Raw genomic sequence first — 19,251 nt, 5'->3', positions numbered from 1 at the left:
ATTTGTCGATTTGTTCAAAAATTTTTTTCCCGTTTTTTTTTTAGTGGCCTCGTTCATCTTGTTTTAATCATCATCATGTGAATTATTTTTTATATTTATTTAACCAATCTATTTGTGGTTTACCTGGTTTTTTTTTCACTGAAAATCTCCTCGCCATAGTACAATGTGTATGTGTGTGTGTGTGTGTGTGTGTTTGTGTGTGGTATGTTTATTGTGGACATTCAAACGTATTTATGATGTTTTTTTTTCATATGATGATGATGAAGAAAGAAATCTATCAATATCTTTCTGGTGTGTTTATTATAAAGATTGTAAAGAGATAAAATGATTAAAGCGAAAGTATTATATGTCGAAACTAGCTTCTCATTTTTTTTTTTTTTAATACGATGATGATGATAATTGGTGAGAAGAGTATACGATGTGAATGAACCACCATTTAGTATATAGCGATTTATTTTATTTAGTTATATTATTATAGCACCCAAAGATAATGAAAATTCAATTTTTTTTTTATATATATAAATCCAAATCCCAAATAGACACAAAATGATCAGACATGATCATCTTGAAAATCAATCAAACGATACGAAAAAAAAAATGGTTACATTCATTCATCTGACATAACAGTGATTGTTTGATGAAAAATTTTTTTTATTTTGTTTTGTTTCGTGTCTGTGTTTTCAATATTTCCGTTTTTGGTCATTTTTGTTTCCATCTTTTCCATCATTTCACTCGATCAACATCAATCATCAATTGATTTATCAATCATCAAAAGAATGTATTAACGATAACCGGTAGTGATGAGTTTCATTGAATTTTTTGTACTGGATCAGCCGAATAATAATGGCAACATTCAATTGGCCATTGATGATGATCAATATAACAATGACAATGATGACAAAATTACAGTTGATTGTAATGAAGAAATCGTAGAAAATTGCCTGAAAAATGATGTTGATGATGATGATGATGATGATAAAATTATTGAAAACAAAAATTCTACAACAACATCAACAGCTGATAGTTATAATGGTTTAGCTGGTGTACGTTGTAATCTGTCACAATTTTTTGTCCGTTCAATGCATGAAATAATTAGTCAGAAATTTATTAAAAAAGATTTAAAACAAACAAAAGAATTTATTTTTCGACAAAAACATTTTTCACCATCACCATCCAAATGGTGTATCGATCGTGATGGACAGATTGAAAAAGTTTCACAATGGATACGTTCAATGCCAAAAGTATTGCCCAATGAAAATGGTATTGTTATGGAGAAAAAAGTTAAATTTCATGAAAAAATTACCGTCGAACCAAAAGTATCGAAAATTAAAAAATCTCTTTCACAAATGGCAATGTCAACAACAACAACAACAACGACAACAACAATTAATGATGACCAATATGTTGATGATGGTGATCCACCAATACAATTAGATGAAACTGTTTATGAAATTCTAGAAAAAATTTTTCAAGCTACAATTGAAAACGCTGTTACAACCATAGTGAATGATGGTCATCATTCTGATTGTTCATCATCATCATCATCATCATCAGATTCTACATCATCGATATCGGCACCAACATCACAAGTGATTCAGACAACAACAACAATTGATGCAAAAAAGCAACCATTATCTTCGATACAAGAAAATTCTAACAAATTAATGTAAGTATATCTTGTCGTATGTTCAATTGAATCTGATTTTTGTTCATATTTTTATATTCTATTCTATTTATAAATCAGGAAAAAAATTATCAAAGTTTGTAAACATCCTGGTAAACATGTGGCATGTATTCAGGACATTAAAAAGGTTCGTAAATCAATAATGTGATAAAGTCCAAAAAAATTTTTTTTTTGTTTCAAATATTCAGAGTCTGACATTATTTTCCGAACTTATTCGTGGCCATCATCATTTTAGCTGTTCAAGGTATGTGTGTTTACAATTGGAATTTGATTTGATTTCTGAAAAAAAATTGCCACACATTTTTTTTCTAGCTGTCGTGAACGTAATATTAATTGTCAATGTTTGGACATTCAACAACAACAACAACAATCCGATGATGATTGTGATGAACATGGTAACAACGATAATGCAACAAATGGCAGGAAAATTTTACAAAGAAAATCAAAATTTTCCAACAAATATCATCATGGATATTATCCACATCATAATCATCATCATCAATATTATTATTACAATGGCATGGCTCAAATGAATACCTATCATCATCATCATCATCATCATCAATATTATTATTATCAACAACAACAACTACGGAATAATTTTAAAAATCATCTAAGACGTACAAAATCATATTTTAGTTTCAATATAAATGAATTTTCAGTAACCAGTAGCAATAATAATAACGATTGTAATGAAAACCAAATTGATTGCAACAAGCAACAAAATGATCATGGTAAAAAACGAATATGGCCATATATTTAACTGGAATTTTATTCGCATCAAAAAAAAAAAAAAAATTATTCGTGTGAAAAAAAAAGAGAAAGAAAGAAAGAAAAAATGAATTTTCAAGAAAAAAAAACCAAGATTATCCGATTACTATTTTTTAAGAAAAAAACAAAGCAGTGAATAAAATGAATGAATTGAAAGAAAAAAAATGAAGCCAATTTGAAATTTTAAATTCCATCAAAGAATAAGCAAAAAAAAAAAAAAAATAAAAAATAAAAAATTCCGCCAAAAGTTAAAGTTGATCGGATTTATTTTGGTTCATTTTCTATGTTGTTGTTGTTGTTGTTGTATCTAACTGAATTTGTGGAAATAAAAATTTTTGGTCCATAGTGTTTAGCATTTCATTTAGATGGCGATCTCAATATTTTCTGGTTTCGAAACATTTTCACTTAATTTTTCACCTTTTTTCAATCCAATTGCAAATGCATACACACGTGAATCAACAATGGTACCATTTTTACAATATTCATTCAAACGATCCAATAGTCCATTGATTGGTAATAATATGATTTCAATATCATTATCATTATCATTATCATTATCGTTGCCATTCTGTTGTTGATCTTGATTTTTAGGATTGTTTGCATGAAAAAAATTATTTTTAATCGGATCATCACCATCGATTATCATGGATACAAGTTTCACTTTACTATCGCATAGTTCTGTATATGAATAAAGAAAGAAAAATTACAAAAAATTTTTGCTCTATTGCATGTGTTTTGTTGTAACAAAAAAAAAATTTGATTACATTAATTACATACCTGGATCAGTAGCTGTTTGTGGTGTAATATATTTAATTTTAGTCGATCCATAGCCAGTATTTTCTTCAATCTCTTTAGCTGCTTCATCACCACTTTTATCGCTATAACGTTGTTCAATAATACGTGCTGGAAATTCCAATGCATACGATTTCAATGTAGGACGATATTGTCGTACAAGTATCAAACAATCGCATAGACAATGTCTTTTTAATATTGCAATACTTAATATTGTATCTTCTTGTACATCGTTACTGTTGTTGTTGTTGTTGTTATTGTTATTGACACCGACCATATAACGTTTATGAATTACTTCAGCAGATTTAGCTTTACCATTTTCATCTTCAAACGTGTATTCAGTCAATTGTATCGATTTACTTAGATACAACACCTCTTCTTTTACTGGTTTAATTGTACTGCTATTTTTACGTAATGATGGATGAATCGATTCCATCGATGTTGGTGAAATTTTTCTCACTGTTTCAACGTTGAGCATTTTTATTCAAAAAAAAAAAAAAAAATTCGATGATGATTGATTGATGATGATCGTCAATTGCAAAAGAAGAAGAAAAAAAAATTAAACTTGAATCAAATTCGTCGTCGTTGTAGTTGTGTTGAGTTTGAAAAAAAACTTTAGTTTTTCAACATATGACGATTATTTGATGATCAAATGGTTTTTATACCCAAAAAAAAATATCGATCTATGCTAATAACGAGAAAAAAAATCAGAAATTTAATTCTCATCATTATGAAATTTGAAAAAAAACACTTGTTATCAGCTACTAGTTGCTAGTTGCTTATTAATGATGTTCTGTTTTAGAGAAAATACTTGAACTTTGAAACAATTCTCGATTATACGTTATTTGTTCGTATTGCAAAGCATTATCATCATCATCATCATATTATTGAATGTTTGTTTGTTTGTTTGTTTGTTTGTCAATCATTGATGATTTGGATTTCTGGCTTCTCTTTTTTTTTTTTTTTGTTCGTTTCATTTCAAAATCAAATTTTATCTATCTGCAAATTTCTTGAGATTTTATTTTTTGTTTTTTTGTTTTCTTTCTCCTCATCATCATCGTCATTCATTGAACGAATCACCAAAAAAAAATCAATGCCTGTTTTTTGTTTCCCATACATATATGTGTGTATGCCTGTATGATTACAATCAAATGGGTGTGTTTGTGCCCATTGGTAGATGTAGAGAAAAAAAGCTTAATTTTCGATAAAATAATATCAATCAATGAAAAAAAAACAAAATTTTTGATAACCAGAAAAAAAACAAACTATGGAACCAGAGAAATGAAAAAAAAAATCTACTACTGAATTTCCACCAACAAACATTGATTTTCTTTTTTGATTAGGCACATCACCAAAAAAAAATGGAGCCAATAAAATGAAAAAAAAATCTTTTTTCCTCTGCTCATCAATATTCAACCGATAATCGATAATGATTGTTTGATCAGAATTGAACGTTCTTTTTTTTGGTTTGAAAATAATAAGTAATAACAGAATTTGTTAATTAAAACGGAACAGAATATTCTTCAATTGAACACAGAAAAAAAACGAGGGAATTATGATTTTGAAGAAAACTGATAGTGAAAAAAAACACTCGTGGATGGCTATTTTGACTTTTTAAAAATTGATTTTAATGAATGATTTTTTGATTTTGATGACAAATTGAATCAGTCAATTAAGATGTTGTTGACCGACATTGACCCTTTATATCTATTTTGTCTGTAACTGATTTTGTGTGTACCTGCAAGAGGAGAGATATATCCATAAGAATATATGGAAACGCGATATTGAATGCCATGGATTTGGCATTCAATATTCAATATCGATGCACATACATGTATATGCACATAAAATCCAATGACAAATTGTCAGACGATTAATTTGATCAACTCATCCGATCGATTATTATCATTGTTTTTCGACAACAAAAAAATATGAAATTTTTTTCTCATTGCTGCAATCCAGATTCATTTGAAAACAACATGTAAAAAAAACAAAATTCGCTATAAGAAAAAAAAATAGAACAATGATGATGATGATGAGTACCAAGTACATTCATCATGTTTTTTTTCTATCTATCTATCACCATAATTATTATTAGTTTACATTAATCATCAATGACGCCGATTTTTGTTTTCTTACTGTCATCCGATCGAAATCTTTGCGTTTGTGTGTGTGCGTGCGTGTGTGTGTGTGTAATATTTTCATCCGATTCACATGGAAAATAAAATATGGCGCCAATGATCTGATCGATTAAAATCAAATCGAATGAATGAATGAATGAATGTACATGATTACGAACAAATGTCACGTTTTCCAAACTTAGTGAAACAAAAAAACCTACGTAATTCATTGCAATTTGTTATTTAAAAAAAAATCTTAGTAAACAAATAACTTCGAAAAAAATATGATGACATTTTTTTTTATTTTTGATTCCACTACATTATGGAGTGATTCCATTACAATTTGATCTTTGATTTCTATACCGATCGATTAAAGTCACACACATCATCAATTGATTGCCGAAATTTGCAGGACAACAAAAAAAAACAAATATGAAAATAAAGGGCAGAAGAAATTTGCGTTTTTTTTTTGTCACTCGTCATTATTATATTCATCTAATTATCATCAACGTGATTTGTGGCATTGATCATCATCATCATCATCATCGTCAATTCCATATACCGTATATTATACACGTATACATTTGAGCGGGTTTTTTTTTACTGCAGATCAAAAATCTATTTATACAATTTTATCAATTATCAATTTGAAATCGATAAATTTTTTTGTTCAGAAAAATTGCTCAACTTCAAAAAAAAAAAAAAAAAATTTCGATATTTTCTCAGCCACAATGACTCATTCAATCATGACAACAACATCATCATTTGTTTTCATCATCAATAAAGTTTGTTACGAGAAAAAAAATGAATTTTATTTTGTTATGAGTGAGCGATCATTGATTCAAACGCAAGACGGAAACGTAAATTTCAATGAATTCTTACATGACTAACGAATAAAGTGGTGACAAACAACAAAAAAAGGTCAAAGACATTCAAAACACGCGCACACACACACGCACAAACACATGCACTTGGATGAGAATAATTGAATCTTTTATGGAATTTCCAAGAAATGAATTTTAAATTAAAAAAATCATTGAACTCTTGAATAAATCTTTTTTCCTGTAAACCATAAACCATAACCATTACAAACGAATCAAAATGCAGTAAAAAAAAATTAAAGTTCATTTATTGGGATGGATGCCAGAAAAAAAAACACTACAATTCTATAATTTTGTAGAATATTCTACATATGAATTGAAGATGGTAACGACAATGACGATGTTAAATCTTAAATTTTTGGCTTTTTGACTTTTTTTTGTTGCACTATGAATCGCACACTCACACACACATGATTATAAACTTTTCCATTGAATTCCGAAAATAACTTTTTTTTCTCTTGTTGTGTGCATCATCATCATCAATTTTTTTTTATTGTTACTTCATCTTTACAGAATCATTATCAACTTGATATATTCAAAGGACAAACATTTGTATTTTTCCATCTTCATTCATTAATGTTCATTTCATCGTCATCATCAACAACAACAACAACTGCTACTACAACAACAACAAATTTCGACATTAACATCATCAACCAACGAGAAAACAATCGATAAAAAAAAATCAACGGACAACATAGAGAACAGAGAAGAAAAAAAACCATAAATATCCATCGATTAGCAACAACAACAACAACAACAAAAAGGCATGTATATTGACAATTAAGATGAAAAAAAACCCAAAACAACGACAATTTAATTTCAACGAATCATGTGTGTTGATTTTTTTTCTTTTTCTTTTGTTTTTTTTTTCAATTTTCTACCACCAAAATCTTCATCAATCGATAATGATGATTGAATAAAATTTTCAATCAGAAGTAGTGAAAAAAAATTAAATAAATTGATGATTGGTGTTTGATTGTGAATTCAAATGTCCGCATTATGATTTGGATTTTCCCAGCTTATGCTCAATGATTCATATCTACGGATAAATAAAACACTAACGGTTAGTTTCAACTGGATTTTTGCGGTTTTCCATTCCAAATTTCCTTAGATATATTCAGTTTTTTTGTTTATCCGGTTAGTTTTTTGTTTTGTTTTTCATTTCAAGTTTCTTGATTTGATATTAATCAATATATTGTGTATACAAAAAAAAAAATTTTGTGATTTGAATGATTGTTTTTTCCATCACATCCTGTTTCGAATGGATTTTTTTTTGTTACTTTTACAGAGGCTGAAAAAGTTGTCTAAACATTGTGTGTGTGTTGATTCTGGATTTGAACGAATAAAACACATGGAAAACATTTTTTTTCCTCTCACTCACTTGTTTTCTGGTGATGCTTGAAAAAGAAATCTGTGTGTGTGTGTGTGTGTTTTTTCAATAATTTTTGACACCCGATAAATATAATGAAAAAAAAAATGTTTCGATTAGATTTGTTTGTATCATAGATATATCGTGATGATATATATTTTTAGTGAATCAAGCAAATTTTGGTCCATCATTTTTTTTCTTGCCTATCATCATTTGATTGATAATCGATATCAAAATTTCATTAAACATTGATTTTCTTATCCTGAAGAATAATAATAATACCATATATCAACGACGACAAAATTCAAAAAAAAAAAAAAAAAATACTGGTAGTACAGAGTACCCAATCACTATGTAAAGATTCAGACAGAATCATCAAAAGAAAGAAAGAAAAAAAAATTTTTTTCTCCATTGCAATAAATGGAAATCATTTATCAATCAATCAATCAATCGATCGATCATGATTATTATCAACGGTTTTTGTTTTCATTTATATTGCCAATTTAAATGTGCGTATTTTTTTGTTATCAATATTACAGTTTAAAATGTAGTTGATCACATTTTTTAGCACAAAATTTCAAACATAAACAACAACAACAACAACAACAGCGACGGGAATTCAAGTGAATTGATTTTCTTTTTATTTTTATTTTTTTGTTTTATTGATTTTTTTTCATTTTTTTTCTGTTTTGTTTTGTTTTAACAGCTCAATTGAATTTTGAAAAATTTAAAAAAAAAATAACAACAATGAATCGGTCAAATAATAATAATAAATCTTGTATTTTGTTTGCTTATTCAACAATGATGATTACAATTTTTATGGCAGCAGCAGCAGCATTAGTAGTAGTAGTAGTAGTAGTATCTGAATCGATTTCAAATGTTAATGCACAGGAAATGACAATGACAACTGTACCATCGTCATTATCATCGATGGCCAAAACAACCACATTATTACATATGAAATTAATGGATAATGATGATGATGTGGATGATCATAATCAAGATCGAATGATTCGTCGTAGATTGATTATAAGAAGAAGTCAACAACAACAACAACAACCACAATCAACACCTCAGCAAAAATTGCCAATAACAACAACAACAACAACAACAAATCTAGGTAGATCTATTTATGGATTACGTGAACCATTCAGTTTTCAACAAGATAATGATTCAGATGATCTAACATCATCGGATCAACAACAACAAACATTTGAAATAACAAAAAAAATGGACACAATGTTTGAATTGATTGAAACTTCATTCATAAAAACAATGGAAAGAATTGATAATTTGGAAAGAAAAATGGAAACAATGCAAACAAATTTTTTTGAGTTGATTAAACAAAGGTTTGCACATTTGTTTGTTTGATTGAATGAATGAATGAATGAAATCAATATTGATTTTTTTGTGTTTTTTTTTTTGATTTAGCCATAAAGAATCGATTAATCATGGACATCATCATCAATATGAATCAGAACCAATAATAAATAATAGTAATAATAATAATTATCCATCCATTTTGAATAAAATGTACAGCATTCATCAACAAACATATCAGATTTGTAAAGATGCACTTGTATTACCTAAAGATAATGTGCCAAATTGTCCAACAATGACCGCTGTTTGTTCAATGATAAGACAATATCGACAAGATAAACATAATAATGATGGATCGGATTCAACTGTTACTGGCAGCAATAATAGTGGCAGCAGTAATAGTGGTAATCGAAGACAAGATCTTGTTATTTCAGCTGGAAATGTTCATCATAAAAATTATCGTGATCATGTTAGTGATTTATTGTTAGACAAACGGCCAATTGGCCGTAGTCATGAATCTGATGATGATTTAGATGCTGAAGCTATGCGTGAAGTGTTTGGATTATTTGCCAATTGGACATTGGATCAATATGTACAACGAATGCATCGTAATGTTGCTGAAGAATTGAATGTATTTAATTTTCAAATTAAAGAAAAATTTCAAAGTTTATTCGAAAAATTCACCAAAATGGATATGTTACTTAAAGTTAGTGATCAATTATCGGCATCAATGTTGGACATACGTGATCAACTTTATGAAGATCATCTGACATTGGATAAATTGTCCGATCGATTACAATCATTAGATCAACAACAATCAAATAATAATAATGATGATAAGCAGCTAAAATGTCCGGCAACCATCGTCGATGATAATCATGAGACAATGAAAAATGTGACAAATTTACAAATCAAAAATTTATTAGAAGAATATTTTGAAAAATTTCTTGGTCATCTAAATAATTCATTACCATTGACATCGGTGAAAACATCATCAAAACGACAAACATCGACCGGTGTTATAAAATCTAAAAATGAATCAAGTACGACAGTCAAATTTCTTATATACGATACAGCTAATGTACAGAAAGCTACACCTGCATCGCCAAGTTATAAATCAATATCGATCAATGATCAAACAGTTACTGCACCGGTATTCGAACCACAAACACGATCACGATTACAGAAATCTAAATGTTCAAGAGATGCTAATGTATTGTATCCAAGTTCCTGTGATGAATTACGTCGTTATGGTGCTACCTGTAATGGTGTTTATGTAATATTAACATTTGGTTCAACTATGAAACATGTTTATTGTGATATGGGTCATAATGATGGTGGCTGGACAGTCATATTACGTCGTGGTAAATTTAGTTCATCCAAATATTTGCTTAATTTTGATCAAAATTTCAATCATTATCGTGCTGGATTTGGTGATATGCATGCCGGTGAATTCTGGATTGGTTTAGATTATGTTCATCTGGTTACAAGTAATGAACCACATCTTCTTCAAATTGATCTACTTGATATTGAAGATAATTATGTTTCAATGGTTTATGATGGATTTCTGATTGGTGGCAGAAATGATGGTTATCGATTCTATGTAAGTGAATGATAAATCATTTTATAATAATGATAATGATGATAATCAATTACAATCAATCTTACAAAAAAAATTCTTTAGGTAAAAGGAATACGAAAAGATCTTCTACTAAGCAGTAATCCAAATTGGAATATAACCGAATTAGCATCGATTGTATTACGACATAATCGTACACAATTTGTTACTGCCGATCATATAAATCCAATACAATCATCATTGCCAACAACAATGGCGAATAAACAGCAAACATTTTATCGTGAATGTGCCACATTGTTTCGTTCTGGTTGGTGGTATATTGCACCATCATGGTCATCATCAATCTATGATAATGTACCATTAATAGATTCATGTCGCCATTTAAATCAATTTCAATTAATGGCACCATTAAATATACATCATGAACATTTATCAGTCAAATGGAATAATTGGCATCATGATGATGATCAACATACAACAAGACAATTACGATATATTATGATGAAAATACGTCCAAATAATCGTTAATTGAAAATGATAACAATGTAATTTAATGTAATTCATTTATTTTAACTAGTCTATACCAAATCATCATCATTTTATTTTGTTCACCATCTTTGATTTTGTTCATTTAAATTACTGAAAATCATCATTAATTTCGATTCTCGCACACACACACACACACATATATATATATAAAATATAAAATAAAAAACAGAATTCAAAAAAAAAAATTAGCTGACTTTGATGAATGATAATAATTAAAATTCCAAAGACACAAAAAAAAAGATCATCATGATGATCAAATCCGAATAAAGAGATTTGAAAAAAAGACAACTTTAGAAAAAAACAAATAAGCTAAAAAGCAAGAAAAAAATTATCGGTAATGTAAGAAAAAAAAAAATCTGAAAAAGGTAGTAGCAGTAGAATGGTGAATAAGTCTCAAGGTAGAATTTCTCATAGAAATAAATTGAATTGATTATCGTGTTGAACATGGTAGATTCTTCAATGTCGTAATGGAATTTTTCCATATGCCCAAAGATTTGGCCGTTCAATTGATTGTCGCCAAAGATTTCGTTCTTCATTACTTGCACCTGAAATGATTGAATTTTTTTTAAATTAAATTTGGACAAAAATAGACAAACCTTCATGATTAGTCAAACGAATGCTTCCCAAATAAGTTTTCGATGATTTATCCAACCACATGATGGCGATTTCCAATTCTTTGACATTCATGTCATTTCTGTTTATATTGTTGAACACAATTGTTTCATTCCAACGTGGACATTGGCCCATTTTTACTGTTCGAGTTTTATGGCGATCATCTTTGTTACGTTCGGGTTTCAGCATTCTTTTATTTTTGGCAATAAATAATGAATGATTTGTTAGTGTGAGAAAAAAATTTCATTTAAATAAGAAACATACACTTTGCAATAGGCATAGCCATTGATGTTGTATTGTGTAAGATTCAAATCATCAGCTTCTTTGATCAAAACATGCAATGAACCGACGCCGGTTCCATCAACGGAGGATGAAATGGCTACATCTTCATGTTTGATTGCAACAAACAAACTGCCTTTAACATGTACTGATTGGCATTTGATTTTGGTTGGTTGCTGGAAAAAAATATGGGTTATCTTGATGACAAGGTCTGATTTTAAAAATCAAAATCACGTTCAACTTACATGAAGATCATGCCAGATTCGTGTCTGAATGGAATTAAGCATTACTGATTCATTCAAACGAATCAATGTTTGTCCAAGCAATGTGTTACGGCCAAATGTATCATTATTCCATAGACTTACACTCAATTGTCCGGAAGCAAATTCACGCCATTTACCTTGAAATCGTAATATCTCATTATATTCAACTTCATACAATGATCCAGCACTGGTATCAACTTTCAATGGTTTTTTAATCTTTGTCTTCTTTTTGAATGCTTTCTCCTGTTGATGATCAACAATAATGTAAGCCTTAATGTATCTAAATGATGATAATAAATTGATAATTAATAATAAAAAATCAATAAATGATCAATAAATAATAATATATACACATACAGATCATTTTTATTCTTCTTGACCATATTCAAATGGCCACGAAAAATGGTAATCGTAAGTGAATTAAGTTTCGTTTCATAATAGATTGATAGACAAATTTTTCCAATAATAGCCATTGTTGTATTGTCAGAATTTTCTGATGAATCTTCCAATTGCTTTTTACAATTTTTTTTTGGGAATTATAGTGAATGAAAACAAAAACAAAAAAAAAAATTTGAAATTTGAGAATGGCGCATTGCGCACGCACACACACACACACACATGTTGTGAATCAATTCAATCATTCAATTCAATTCAATCATCAAGATAACAAAACAAAAAAAAAAATACTTACATTTTGAATGTTATCAGCAACAGGTAAATTTTCTTTAAAATCACAATCTTTATTATTATATGAACTAATTAACGATGTTTTTGTTGATGATTGTTGTTGTAGATTATTATTATTATTATTACGAAAACTTGAAAATTTATTACCAAATGGTTTGGCCAATATATAATGACTACTAATGCTACTACGTAATGTTGTCGAGGATGTCGACTGTGTTGTATGACTAGAAGATGATGGTGATGATGATGATGATGATGATTGTTGTATGACTGTTTTCGATGATGTCGGTATTGTTATAGTGGGAGTGGATGCCGATGTCGCTGATGATGATAATGATGTCGATTTTGATGATGAAATAATATAACTGGCTCTAATTTCATTATTATTACCTAAAACGTTTGTTCTATTTTCAATTGTCGATACCTGAATTGATTGTAAAAAAAAACAAATATTTTATCGTTACTTTTCAGGGGGAAAAAAATGAAACAAATTACATATACATTTTTTTCACAAATAATACACGATAATTTAGGACGCTGAAATCCAATCGAACTTGTTGCTGTTGTTGATGATGATGTTGATGAAGAGATTTGTGATCCCGATAATGATCGCTGTAGTCGTTGATTTCCTTTCATACGTCCGGCTGGTGATAGACCTTGTGAAAAAAAAAAATTTTAAATGTTAATAATTTTAACAGAAGCAAAAAAAAAAAAATAAAAGGAAATCTAAACATTTTACCATTCAATCGTGATATCAATGGATGATGATTACAATCACAAACATTTTCTCGATCGCTATTTAGATTTTTTTCTGATAATTGTCTTGCAGAATTTCGACGGAAATTATTTCCATTCAATTCATCATTAGTATGCAATTGATTCAATTTGATTGTTTCAAGATTTTCAGATTGATTTGATCCATTTTCATTATTATTATTATTCGTCATTAATTGTGGTGTTGATTTTGAATACGAAACTTTTCCACCATCAATGGAATCATTTTCATTGCTTGAAACATGATCACCGTTATTTATTGAATCACATACTGTATTACGTTGCTGGCGTTTATTAGTAGAAGATCCATTCAGATTTGGTTCACTCAATGATTTGGATCCATTTTTATCATTTTGTCTAGTATCAATGGAAATTTTTTTCCGTTTTTTCGATGATTTAAATGGATTTCTGATCATTTCATAAATATGATCCAATGTTGAATTACTGAAATTTTTAAAACTATTACGATGTCCATTCGTGGATGAATTATTGGTTGGCACTTTAGATGATTTTGTTTCATCGATTTTTTTCGATCCATTATGACTAGTATGATCAGATGATGATGATGATGATGATTTTTGTTGTAAATTCTGTTGCATTTGAAGCTGTTCATGTGAACAGCTTCGTTTTGGTATAGTGGAATGTTCATTTTGTTTATTATTTTCATTACTCATCAATGATTGATGTGTATCATCACCATGTATTGAGTGATTATTAGCATTATCAATCATTGATTCATTTGCCCAACTACTAACACTTATTTCTCCGTTAATTGAAGATTTTTTCATATTATTTTCCGATTCTTTAGGAATTGGTGAAATTTTAGCCAAAAAACTTCGATTCAATGGATTTGAAACACGAAGAAATTTATTCAATTTATTTGTACAATTATTCATCATTGTTGTTGCTGATGATGAAGATTGTGATGAAGAACGTGTTTCAATATCCACATTATCATCACAATAATCATCCATATCATCGTCATCATCATCATCATCATCATCTGTGATTGATAATGATGATTTTTTTCCATGCCAATCACCTGATTGTTGTCGTTGTTGTTGATTATTTATATGTAATATTGTACGATATTCAGGATTCTTTGATTGATGACGAAACAAATCGATTGGTTCAATATTTGATTGTAATACACGTATTGATGAATCATTATTTGATAAAAATCGTTTTGGTTGATTGAAAATTGATTTTTTCGGTAAAGATTTCAAAACTTTTGATTGTTGTTGTGTAGATGATGATGTTGATGATAAAATACCGGTAATGAAACTATTTTCAACAGTAGTTGGAACTAATCTCCCATTGATAGTAACTTTAATGATCGTTTTACCCGATGATGATGCGGATGATGATGATGATGAAGATTGATTTTTCAATATTGATGCTGGCCCATATAAACGATTGAATTCATATGACCAAAAATGATGATCAAATAAAAGATGATTGATCTGTGTATAGCGATAAATCTTTTCAATCATAAATGTTATTAAAAAATATTCAAGCTGTAAACGTGAATAACAACATAAAGTTTTACGATTGTCATCATCGTCATCATTATTGATATATTCCCGTCGTGATAGTCGATCAATTATTCGTACAATCGACAATCGATCATCGTCATCATCATCAACAGCTTTGTTATCGTTGTTGTTGTTGTTGTTGTTATCATGAATGGCTTTCAAATGTTTTCCACTATTGTAATAACAATGGTCGTCATCGTCGTCGTCATCTTTGCCGTTGTTGTCAATATTCGACAATCTTAACATCAAAATCATTTTAATGATGAATCTTTTTAAATCTAAACAATATAAACAACTTTGCTGGTCAAGATGTTTGAAAATTATTGACAAATCATCATCATCATCTGTTTGATCATCGGTAATTGTCATTATTTTAGAATATTTTATTGATGAGATCATTTCGATGAGTAAATTACATAAGCTTCCGATTTTATCAAATTTTCGTCTATTGATTGGATGCTGCTGCTGTTGTTGTTGCTGCTGCTGATGACTATGATCACGACTATTCAAATGGTCAACATTACCACTTATCAATGACAATGATTTGTTGTCCATCAATAATTTCACTTGTTGATGGTCCTAATGTTATTGAATAAAAAAAAATTTAGAAAAAAAATTCATTTGAAAATAATCAAAACTTAGTGATACCTGAGATTTTTCCACAATTGTTGTTGTCGTTTCCAATAATCCACTTGTGAAATATCGTTCCAATTTCGATGATAATGCGATTGAATCATTGAATGGTGGTACATTATCTAATTCTTCTTCCATTTCATCTTCAACATAATCATCGTCTATATCTAGATTATTATTATTCCAACAATTAGAAAATTTTTTTCCATCAGAAACATGATGATGATTTTCATTTGTTTGACAATTTTTCGATTCATTTTCCATAATTTGATTATCTCCATCACCATTGGTAGTGATGACAATTGAAAATTGTTGCTGCGCAACCTGTTGCTGAGAATCATTATCATGAATGAATTTCGATGATGATGATGATGATAATTTATCTTCATTATTATCTAATGAACTATCTAATGATTGTTGTTGTTGTTGTTGTTGTGTTGAACACTATCGGTTTGTATAGTCATCGATGTCGATGTTAATGATGACAATGTTTGTAATGAAGATTCATTTTCTGATTCTTCATAAATAGTATGTAAACTATATACTAATGGATTACCATATATCGATCCATTTGGACCACCAGGTATGGCTAACATATGTTGTTGTATTTGTTGCTGTTGTTGTGGTAAAAATGTTGGTAATCCATATATACGTGCATCGGATAATATATCCGTTTGATGTTCACCATTCTGATAAATCATTGTTGTTGGATCTATTATCTGTAAAATGCCATTACCATCCATTGATTGTTGATGATTGTTATCATCTTCATAAAAATATTGTATCCGATTATTATATGGATCACCATCATCATCATTATTTTCATCTACAATTGAATCAATATGATTATAATGTTGTTGTTGATGATGTGGATGATTATCAAAAATCATCATTTCTGGAACACCATACATATTGTCATTTGAATGGTCAACTAAATATTGTTGCTGATGTTTGTCATAGAATTGTTCATAATCATCATCATAATCATCATTATAATTGGCATAGATTCCATCATCATCATCATCATCATTCTTATGTTGATGGTGGCGATGAAAATATTGTAGCTGTTGTTGAAACAATTGTCTATTCAATGGATTTGATTCTTGATCATTTTCATCATTTTGATTTATAGTAGAATCAATAAGATGATGGTCATCATTTTCATTATTTAATAACAATTGTTGTTGATTTAAAACAGGTATATCAACTGGTTGATTTTGTATGTTAACATTATCAGATGATGATGATGATGATGAAGCTGCTGTTGCTGCTGCTGCTTTTGTTGTTGTTGTTGTTGATGTTGATGACATGATGATGATGATGATCAATAGCAATATTTTTGGACATTATTTTCAAAGATATTTTTGTAACCATTCAACAACAACAACAGCAAAAAATTGTTCATAGAAATATCATACACACACACAGACAGATTGTACCAATTGGATATCACTGGTGATGATGATGATGATGATGAAAAAAAAAAACTAAACAAAAAAAAAGAAAAGAAAAATTATTTATGATTTTGGAATTGAAAAGAAAAGAAAAGAAAAGAAAAACAACAACAAAAATACATCAAGAGGCAACAACAGAACAAAAAAACTTTAAAAACTAAATTTAACTTTTCTCCATCTCTCCATCTCTCTCTCTCGCAACATTTCGAATGGGAAAAAAAACACAAAAACAACAACAACAACAACAACAAAACAAAACAGATAGGAAAATTGAAAAAAGAATTTTCTTTTGTTGAAAACTAATCGATGAATTTTATATATATAACTTGCTTAAATCGAATTTGACGACACGTGGAAGCGAAATGGATGAATGACTGACTGGCTGACTGACTGACGACAATGACAAATAATAAACCATAAATGAATTGAAACACAAAACAGAGAAAAAAAAACACGTAGCTGAAAATATATTATATATGTGAAACAACACAAATTACATTCATCAGTCAACCGATTAATTAATTAATTAATAGCCAAAAAATGCTTGGTTTTTTTTCAAAAATTGGCAAACACTCACTTTTTTTTCTGTTGTCGTGTTTTTTTTGTATTTATTTCATTCACTTCACTATCAATCAACAGGTAGGAAAAAAAACGTGGTGAAATTTTTTTTTACAAACAAAAAATGAAACCAGCCAACGATCAAATAAGCATCAAATGAACAAAAACAAAATAATTGACGATGAGCTACAGACGCATATATGCACAGAAAAAAAAATTTCCGGTAGAAATTTTTTTTTTGGTTTCACAGTGTCTATGGTGATCAAATTTCTCATCGGTTTTTTTTATCACAATTTACATAATGCCTAGTAGTGCATTACAGATTTATTTTTTTTTATTTGTTTGTTTGATGTTGTTGATTGTGATACAGATGATCCAAAAATTGATCAAAAAAAAAAAAAAAAATAATCCATATCTATCACACACACACACACAAAAGTATCAGTGGTAGCAGTAGTATTATTTTGCATTAGTTTTACGTTTTATGATGTGTGTGTTTGTTTGTCACACAATAGTATGAAATTGACATATATTTTTGAATAGGCAAGAGTTGTTGTTGTTGTTGTTGCTGTTTTTTTTTCGGACTATTGTTGTCAGTGATGGTGGTGACAAATGGAGAAAAAAAAATTTTTTTTTTTTGAATAAAACAAAACAGAAAAAAAGAAGTTTTTTTCTGTGGCACATAACGTGTGTTTGTATGGTTACTGGATGTATATTCATTAATAACAACGACAACGACGTCAACGACAACGACGACTACGAAGACCACGACAATAGCATGAATTTGCGATCGACTTTTTTTTTGCTGTTGCTGTTTTTTTTTTCTTCTTCTTATCGATGCTGCCGCTTTTGTCAATGAGAAAAAGAAATGCCGAGAGAGAGAGAAAAAGATTTTCCATAAATTTTTAACAAAAAAAAACAGCAAAGAGAAATGACTTGAGGCTAGAAATCCCGCTAAAAAAAAAATACGAAAAGGCAAAATGAATTTTTGAATCTTTTCATCATGATGTGTGTGTATTGAAACGGCAAATGGATTTTTCTTTTCATTCCTCCCTTTTTCAAATGTCTCACAAAACAAGTATTGTTGCTGTTGTATGCTATGCTAGTTTTTTCCACGCTTCCATCTCTTTCTCTCTCGTTTTTTTTCCACTAAAAACTACCAATATTTAATCCTATCCATCGTCTTTCATCATCCGTAACATATTTTTTGATAATTTTTTTTTCTTTTACCACTTGCTACCATTACCTTTCCATTTGTTTCTCTTTGGTTAATTTTCTTTTTCTTTTTTTTTTATTTCCTCGCAAATTATATATGGCTATTAAGAGTTTGTGAGAAATGAAGAAAGAGAGAGAGAGAGAGAAACCTAGTATAGACAATTAAGATCCAA

The 19,251-nt window shown here is 29.0% G+C and overlaps 5 protein-coding genes across 7 annotated transcripts; 2 read left to right on the top strand and 3 right to left on the bottom strand.

Moving 5' to 3' along the window:
* The first annotated feature begins 730 nt into the window (after positions 1 to 730).
* LOC124499885 (uncharacterized) lies at positions 731 to 2,523 on the top strand. The gene is made up of 4 exons (XM_047063876.2): positions 731 to 1,666; positions 1,745 to 1,811; positions 1,873 to 1,928; positions 1,997 to 2,523. Exons 1-4 carry the CDS (start codon positions 801 to 803, stop codon positions 2,445 to 2,447), a joined length of 1,440 nt encoding a protein of 479 aa, XP_046919832.2. The 5' UTR covers positions 731 to 800; the 3' UTR covers positions 2,448 to 2,523.
* Positions 2,439 to 3,883, bottom strand: LOC124499901 (ADP-sugar pyrophosphatase). Its single transcript, XM_047063899.2, has 2 exons — positions 3,233 to 3,883; positions 2,439 to 3,133 (listed from the first exon to the last, which is right to left on the bottom strand). Exons 1-2 carry the CDS (start codon positions 3,723 to 3,725, stop codon positions 2,817 to 2,819), a joined length of 810 nt encoding a protein of 269 aa, XP_046919855.1. The 5' UTR covers positions 3,726 to 3,883; the 3' UTR covers positions 2,439 to 2,816.
* A 2,952-nt stretch (positions 3,884 to 6,835) lies between these two features.
* Positions 6,836 to 11,253, top strand: LOC124499864 (uncharacterized). 2 transcript variants are annotated; one of them, XM_075731274.1, is made up of 4 exons: positions 6,836 to 7,082; positions 8,327 to 8,969; positions 9,052 to 10,543; positions 10,625 to 11,253. In XM_075731274.1, the coding sequence occupies exons 1-4, from the start codon at positions 7,037 to 7,039 to the stop codon at positions 11,045 to 11,047; spliced, it is 2,604 nt and encodes an 867-aa protein (XP_075587389.1). In that variant the 5' UTR covers positions 6,836 to 7,036; the 3' UTR covers positions 11,048 to 11,253. The 2 variants fall into 2 exon arrangements, with proteins under 2 accessions (XP_075587389.1, XP_075587390.1); XM_075731275.1 differs by lacking the exon at positions 6,836 to 7,082 and adding an exon at positions 8,056 to 8,243.
* LOC124499900 (bitesize) lies at positions 11,083 to 17,305 on the bottom strand. 2 transcript variants are annotated; one of them, XM_075731272.1, is made up of 10 exons: positions 17,291 to 17,305; positions 15,867 to 16,181; positions 13,649 to 15,797; positions 13,405 to 13,565; positions 12,914 to 13,333; positions 12,580 to 12,734; positions 12,205 to 12,502; positions 11,945 to 12,135; positions 11,665 to 11,870; positions 11,083 to 11,613 (listed from the first exon to the last, which is right to left on the bottom strand). In XM_075731272.1, exons 2-10 carry the CDS (start codon positions 16,113 to 16,115, stop codon positions 11,525 to 11,527), a joined length of 3,918 nt encoding a protein of 1,305 aa, XP_075587387.1. In that variant the 5' UTR covers positions 16,116 to 16,181; positions 17,291 to 17,305; the 3' UTR covers positions 11,083 to 11,524. The 2 variants fall into 2 exon arrangements, with proteins under 2 accessions (XP_075587387.1, XP_075587388.1); XM_075731273.1 differs by lacking the exon at positions 17,291 to 17,305 and having other exon boundaries at positions 13,411 to 13,565; positions 15,867 to 16,846.
* LOC142597551 (uncharacterized) lies at positions 16,327 to 18,390 on the bottom strand. Its single transcript, XM_075731428.1, is given in 3 exon segments — positions 16,327 to 16,407; positions 16,409 to 17,338; positions 17,883 to 18,390. Coding segments are annotated over 2 exon segments (834 nt in total). The 5' UTR covers positions 17,162 to 17,338; positions 17,883 to 18,390.
* Between the last annotated feature and the right edge of the window lie 861 nt (positions 18,391 to 19,251).

This window comes from Dermatophagoides farinae, chromosome 5, assembly GCF_024713945.1.
Source record: "Dermatophagoides farinae isolate YC_2012a chromosome 5, ASM2471394v1, whole genome shotgun sequence".
In the NCBI taxonomy this organism is placed as follows: Eukaryota; Metazoa; Arthropoda; class Arachnida; order Sarcoptiformes; family Pyroglyphidae; genus Dermatophagoides; species Dermatophagoides farinae.
The sequence above is the reverse complement of the archived record's forward strand: the minus strand, read 5'-3'. Positions and strand labels throughout refer to the sequence as shown.

Bases quoted from the DNA above. Each gene is read 5' to 3' on its own strand.
- LOC124499864 (XM_075731274.1), top strand. From the start codon at position 7,037: ATGAAAAAAAACCCAAAACAACGACAATTTAATTTCAACGAATCAT. The intron at 7,083-8,326 runs GTGTGTTGATTT...TTGTTTTAACAG, and splicing joins ATTTAATTTCAACGAATCAT to CTCAATTGAATTTTGAAAAA. The intron at 10,544-10,624 runs GTAAGTGAATGA...AAAATTCTTTAG, and splicing joins ATGATGGTTATCGATTCTAT to GTAAAAGGAATACGAAAAGA.
- LOC124499900 (XM_075731272.1), bottom strand. From the start codon at position 16,115: ATGGAAAATGAATCGAAAAATTGTCAAACAAATGAAAATCATCATCAT. The intron at 13,566-13,648 runs GTAAAATGTTTA...TTTTTTCACAAG, and splicing joins ATTGATATCACGATTGAATG to GTCTATCACCAGCCGGACGT. The intron at 11,614-11,664 runs GTTTGTCTATTT...CAATCATTTCAG, and splicing joins TCGTTTGACTAATCATGAAG to GTGCAAGTAATGAAGAACGA.
- LOC124499885 (XM_047063876.2), top strand. From the start codon at position 801: ATGAGTTTCATTGAATTTTTTGTACTGGATCAGCCGAATAATAATGGC. The intron at 1,667-1,744 runs GTAAGTATATCT...TTTATAAATCAG, and splicing joins GAAAATTCTAACAAATTAAT to GAAAAAAATTATCAAAGTTT. The intron at 1,812-1,872 runs GTTCGTAAATCA...TCAAATATTCAG, and splicing joins GTATTCAGGACATTAAAAAG to AGTCTGACATTATTTTCCGA.
- LOC124499901 (XM_047063899.2), bottom strand. From the start codon at position 3,725: ATGCTCAACGTTGAAACAGTGAGAAAAATTTCACCAACATCGATGGAA. The intron at 3,134-3,232 runs GTATGTAATTAA...ATTCATATACAG, and splicing joins ACAAACAGCTACTGATCCAG to AACTATGCGATAGTAAAGTG.